The sequence below is a fragment of the Euphorbia lathyris genome, chromosome 2 (assembly GCF_963576675.1).
Source record: "Euphorbia lathyris chromosome 2, ddEupLath1.1, whole genome shotgun sequence".
Classification (NCBI taxonomy): Eukaryota; Viridiplantae; Streptophyta; class Magnoliopsida; order Malpighiales; family Euphorbiaceae; genus Euphorbia; species Euphorbia lathyris.
The window spans coordinates 42,410,282-42,416,725 of record NC_088911.1 but is presented as its reverse complement, the minus strand read 5'-3'; the positions used below and the strand labels follow the sequence as shown (position 1 = coordinate 42,416,725).

The window sequence follows — 6,444 nt, the reverse complement described above, 5'->3', positions numbered from 1 at the left end:
TTCAGCGTATAAATTCTCCAAATGACGAACACTCTGATGAGAAAATAATCGCCATTGGGTGGCAATGGGAGGCACTGGAAACGAAGGATGTAAATAAAGACGTATGTAGTGACGATAACTCCCCAAATGACAAATCACAATCTCTCGCTCAGGTGGTCTTCCATCGTCCGAACGCATCGGCAGTATAGTGCAACATCCTAATTGTTCTGTAGTAAAGAGGAAAATTACTGCGTTCAATACAGATGCAGCAGCAAATAAGTCATCCGGACTCACCATCCAGTGGGACTCACCACAACCCGCTCCTGCCCATTTAATACGTGTGAGGGCAGCATCAAATCCGTTCCCGTACACTAGCGCATACAGATCACGGTTTGCCCGCATCTCAATCTCTATAAGCACTCTCATCAGCTTCCACTCCTCTTGGTTATAGGTGATTGCATCGGCTAAAACACGAAATCCACAGTTACCATCCGCTACAACATCATGGAATCCAGTAATAAATGGTACGATGAGACCTTGAACCCGATGTAAATGGTGGTAACTGGCGATATCCGCATCAAATCCGACTGAAAATATTAATATATAAAATTTATCAATAAAAATATATTTACTTTAACTTCAACATATATATAAATGAAATAAAATATACCCGACATCTAGCTGTTATGCACAGATGAGGATGAAGAACGTCCTCGACTACTCCTCGAACCCGAGGACCGTGCTCGACCTCGTGGTGACTGATTGTACTCCCATGAACTCGGATTTCGTTTTGTTGATGAATTTCCCTTTGGTCTACCCCTAACAGTGTCTTTGACCTCAGGTTCTTTAAAGCCACTTTGTTCCGGGTTTATCTGATCATGAATGTACATCGATATGCTACGCACCATTGAAGGATCTAATTTTTCAACCTTTTCCACAAGAGATTGAAAAAATCGGTGATACTCAGACCCGTCAGCATATACTGGAGCAGTAACTGGTATGTCACTCAACCCTTCAAACGCAAGAGATCTCCAAAAAGGATGGATGCGGTCAACACGGACCGATTCATTTGTGTCAATATATGTTTTCAGCTCACATGCACACGGAATGCCATGAGTCATGGGCAACACGCATCCGCATTCAGTTACCACATCCATACTCAATGCGTGCATACGCTTGAGCTCATCATTTAGTACAGCCAAGCAGTAATGTGAAACGTGTAAGTCGAGATACGTGAAAGGTTCTCCACAGTGATTCACCGCAGATCTTCTTCTCGAGTCCTCGAGTGAGTATCTGATTATATACAATGACAGATTATAAAACTAATGTATTAAATTTTAAAAGATTAAAGCAAATAACAGAATAAATGTCTTACTTGATCGCCTCGATCTGAGCCTCAATGTCCTTGTGCACCTTCGCCCACACTGTATCAAGTGCACCAGTAGATGAATTCAACCACTGTTTCAACTGTGCATGTGAACTCTCCACTCGACAGGTTGTGGTGTTTCCTAAGTGCAACACCTTGTTCGTCCATGCTCGACAAAACTTCTCTTTATGCACTAGCCACGTGGTCTCCACGTACTGAATCACACCAGGCCAGTTGCCAGTAGTATTCTTCATAGCTACCACTACCGCCTCATATTCAGCTTCTGTCGGGGCTTCAATTATACGTTTCCATTTGGAATTTTTAAAAATTTCACCAAAATTCTTCATTCCACTCAACTTGCCAACTCTATCCTCCACATCTTTATTAATATGCCATGTGCACAATAAATGATGAGAATGAGGAAATACCTCACGAACCGGCCGCATCAGTCCTAACTCCCGATCTGTAGCAATGACTGTCGGATGCACATCAGGTTGGAGCAAAAGCTTCAATTTTTGTAACACCCACATGTAACTACCCTCGGTTTCATCCTTCATGATTGCATAGGCGATCAAGAAGTTTTTGTTAGAAGGCGTCATACCAATGATTTCGAAGAATGGCATCTTATAGTTGTTTGTTTTATATGTTGAATCCATACCAACAAACAAGTAATAAGATCGGAACAGTGTGATCGATGTTGGATGTGCCATAAATAAGTGAGTCACGACATTGCTGCCCGGCACCGCTTGCGTCCAATGTATATAGTCCTTATCTATAGCAAGCCGATAAAACTGACCGATTACATCCCGACCCTCAAAGCTCTCAATCCTGATTTTCTCCCTGTAGTTATAGATATGCCTTTGTGTAGGGCAATCCTCCGGATGTTTTTCTTTGATTGCAGCAAAAATAGCACAAGGCTTAGCTTGATCTGAACTCATTTCACGAACGAGGTTTTTGGAAGCCGGGCTTAGTCCGCTCATCTGTCTGTAGCCCTAACGATATACAGCCAACTGATGACAGTGCTGTCCTCTATCTCCAGGAATCCCATTCACCACCCAACCGCCCAATTCGCCGATTTCCATAACCTTTATCTAGAATTTGCAACCACAGTACTTTGTTTTTGTATTCTTCCGTAGTATAACATCCATATCCACATCCTTTTTCCTTTTATAATTCTTAACACCACGAGCACATTTAACTAATATCCACTTTGACTTGCGCCCCGTCTTGTGTGACGCTGTTGTTAACTCAAACCCGATCCCAATTGCCGTCTGTTTTGCCCAGTTAACAGCTTCATGATATGTTTGAAATGTTTGTTTGGGAAAAAACTGCGAGCTGTAATCTATGCCGTTTCCGTCAAATTCTTCCCACGAAACCTCCTGTAAATGAGTAATAACGAACATTTTATATCAGAACGTGACTTTTCTATAGCGTTTCGGTGTCTAAACCCGAAAAACAGCCACAAATATGCTCGGGCGTGTTAGCATCACGCCTCACCATGAGGTGGGGCGTATGAACATCACGCCCCACCACATGGTGGGGCGTATGAACATCACGGCCCACCTCATGGTGAGGCGTGTGGCTATCACGCCCCACCACATGGTGGGACGTGATACTCATACGCTCGACCATGTGGTGGGGCGTGATGCTCACACGCGCGAGTGCCGAACCAGATTTTTTTTTTCCAAATCAAATTACAGAAATGCAAGGAAGTTAATTCGGAAACATACCTCGACTTCGGACGTAGCATCACTCCCGTCTACTCTCGGTGATAACGGATTGTCTTCCATCAAACGTTTTGTCTTTGATTCGGATGAAAATGAGTTTTGAGAGAGTTTGGGAGGGATCCAAATTTTCAGTTTTTGTTCAAAGGGCGGTTAGGTCTTTTTTCGGGGCTGGAAGTGTGAAAATGGGGCTGGGTTTAGTAACCCACTTTGTATTTTATACTGTAAAAAACCATCAGTCCATGAGTTTGAATTTTATTTTTGTTCATTTTAAATCTTAGATAATCAAAAAAATTAAATCTTAGCTAAAAGCTTGCTGCTGTCATTCACAATGGCGGAAAGCGCTTTTCTTAGACCTCCCGAATGTGCCATTCAATAAGGTGTTTCTATAAGAAAGTGATATCCAACACAGATATGCACACCGGGAAATATAATTTTTGAAACATAACTTTTATAAAATAACTTTCAAACATAAACGGACATGGATATAGATACGAAACACCAAAACACTACTAAAAAAAATCTACTATGCAACATAGAACTGATACCACATATATGTGAAGCCTGCTTTAAACCAACAATGATTAGAGCAACTTATAAACATAAAATGGAAAATGAATGAGTGTGGTGGTTGTAACCTAACTAATAATAATACCATTATAATGTTTTACCTGATACAGTAAAACAAATAGAGCATTGATAGCAACCCTTTAAATCTACTTATATAAGAAAAAGACATGAGCTAGAACTATATAGCAACAGCTAAATTAGTTTTTAATGGTTGAAAATGATACATAACCATTTTTTCACATTATGCAACATTTGGAGACACAAATTTTTGTATTGTTTATACTTGCAAGATGAGGTTATTTATGTTAAATTAATGGATTATATATATATATATATATAGATCCAATTAATCACAACTTTATCCATACTCCCATTGATGATGGATGAGTGGTGCAATATTCACCATTCATTATATACAGACTAAATGAAGAGAATGGTGACTAAGTCAAGGTCAGGCGGATTTTGGATGTCACGAGGATGCTTGAGTACTCACTGAGTAATAAAATCTATTGAACCTATGTACAAAGGTTTAATCATTTAGTATAAAGGCATCCAAAAATTCAATTAAGCATTTAAAGGCATTGGAAATCCGTCACTGCACTCTTGAGCAGCGGTTAGACTACATTGTCTTTTTTACTTAAGAAGCATGCCATAATTTGGTGGGAGTCTATCCAAAGAGTTGTTATTGCTCCTAGGGTGCTGACATTTGAAGATTTCAAGAAGGAATTTGCAAATAAATACCTGCTTAGAGTGTACCAAGATCAGAAGAAAATGGAGTTTTACAATCTGAAGCACGGTAATATGACAGTAGGAATATGAGCTTCTATTTGCTGAACTTTCCAAGTATGCTCTAGAAAGGTGGCGATAGAGGAGGATAAGTGAACCGTTTTGAGTATCTCCTCTTAGATTGGAGATTTAGAGTTCCAATTGTGAAAATTACTGATTTTCAGATCTTACTAGAATCGGCCACCAAAGTGGAACATACTTACCTAGAGGAAAGGCGTATAGAGTGTGCTAAGAGGAGATATTCAAAGTCTCAAGAACAACAAAATAGTTCTTCGAAGAGAGGGGGTTCTTATACACATTTGACCAAGAGATCGGGATTTCAGAATGGAGCTACTAACCATATAGGTGGAGGCGAATCTGGTTTTAGGAGCACTTCTAAATATGGCCGAGGTATTGGTGAACATAGTTCTTATAGTGCTTTATTTGTGGGTATAGACAAAGCCTTTAGTGATGGAGATAGTGTTTCTTTTGAATGGAGGGTTGCTCCATCACCGATGTGTGAGAATATATATCATTTTGGACCATGTTGTAGAGTTGGGAGATTGTTTACTATGCTTATAGAGAGCCTAGTGACATCCAACATGACTGTCTCACACTGAGAAGGTACTAGTGGTAGTACTCTTTCTATTACAATGGGGCAGAGCAGTATTGACGATTGTGGTACTAGTGCTGACAAAGGGCATGGTAGAGGTCGAGGAGGCCAAGGTGGAGGTCATAGTGCAAGCAAGGTTCAAGCAACACACAACCCCAAGCAATGGTGTATGCTTTGACTAGAGATGAGGCACCCGCTGCTCCATAAGTCATATATGGTACAATTTCTATTTCTGACATATCAACTTTTGTTTTGATAGATTCATGATCCACACATTCATACATAACAATTGTTGTAACATTGAAAACTCTAGGTAATATAGTCTGTGGGTTATGAATTATGGGTTCACATGCCTATAGGGAGTAGTGTTATGGTGCATAATATTAGGAGAGCTTGCCCAGTTAAAATAGGAGTAGATTTCCCTACAGATTGGTGGTAATGGATTTCAATGAATTTGATATGATACTGGGGATAGATTGGTTGTCTCAACATAAAGAAGTTGTGGATTGTTGTCCAAAGGAAATAGTGATAGAGTTTGTTAAACGATAAAAGGTAATATTTGTTTTTGAGCGGACAGTTGTTCCATCGTGGTTAGTATCATCTATATAAGCATTTTGATGGATTAGAGAAGGTTGGTGGGCATTTTTAGCTAATATTGTGGATATATGTTTGTATGATATACCAGTGGTAAGGGAGTTTGCTAAAGTGTTTCTTGATGATTTATCGGGTTTGGCTCCACATAGAGAATAGACTGTACCATTCATACCCTACCAAGAATGGCACCTATATCCATTGCACCATATGAATGGCACTAATTGAGATGCATAAGCTGAAGAAATAATTGGAATAATTGTTAAATAAATGCTTTATTAGAATAAGCATTTCACCTTGGGGTGCACTAGGTGCACTAGGCTTGTTCGTGAAGAAGAAGGATGGTAGTATGAGAGTTTGTATCGAGTATTAATAGTTGAATATGGTGATTGTGAAGAATAAGTACCTTTTGCTCAGGATTGATGATCATTTGATCAATTTGAAGGGAGCTAAAATATTTTCAAAAATTGATTTAAGGTCTGGATATTGGTAATTGAGGGTAATAGATGCAAATGTAACTAAGATGACTTTTTGAGCACGCTATGGCCAGTATGAATTTCTTATGATGCTATTTGGGTTGACAAATGCATCAACTATATTGATAGATCTGATGAACCGAACATTTCATGACTACTTGGATCAATTTATGGTCGTCTTTATTGATGATATATGCAAAAGGAGGAGCAAGAGTTGCATATGAGAATAGTGTTGCAAATTCTAAAGGAAAAGGAATTATATGCAAAACCTTAAAACTATAATTATAATGAACTAATTAACATAATTAACAAATTAAAATTCAATATAAAACGCTCATGCGTGGATTAACGCAAAGCACC

The 6,444-nt window shown here is 39.2% G+C and overlaps 1 protein-coding gene across 1 annotated transcript; it reads right to left on the bottom strand.

Moving 5' to 3' along the window:
- Window positions 1–656: 656 nt before the first annotated feature.
- Window positions 657–1,692, bottom strand: LOC136216890 (uncharacterized). Its single transcript, XM_066003433.1, has 2 exons — window positions 1,355–1,692; window positions 657–1,272 (listed from the first exon to the last, which is right to left on the bottom strand). The coding sequence occupies exons 1-2, from the start codon at window positions 1,690–1,692 to the stop codon at window positions 657–659; spliced, it is 954 nt and encodes a 317-aa protein (XP_065859505.1).
- Between the last annotated feature and the right edge of the window lie 4,752 nt (window positions 1,693–6,444).

Bases quoted from the DNA above. Each gene is read 5' to 3' on its own strand.
- LOC136216890 (XM_066003433.1), bottom strand. From the start codon at position 1,692: ATGAAGAATTTTGGTGAAATTTTTAAAAATTCCAAATGGAAACGTATA. The intron at 1,273-1,354 runs GTAAGACATTTA...GTATATAATCAG, and splicing joins GCTCAGATCGAGGCGATCAA to ATACTCACTCGAGGACTCGA.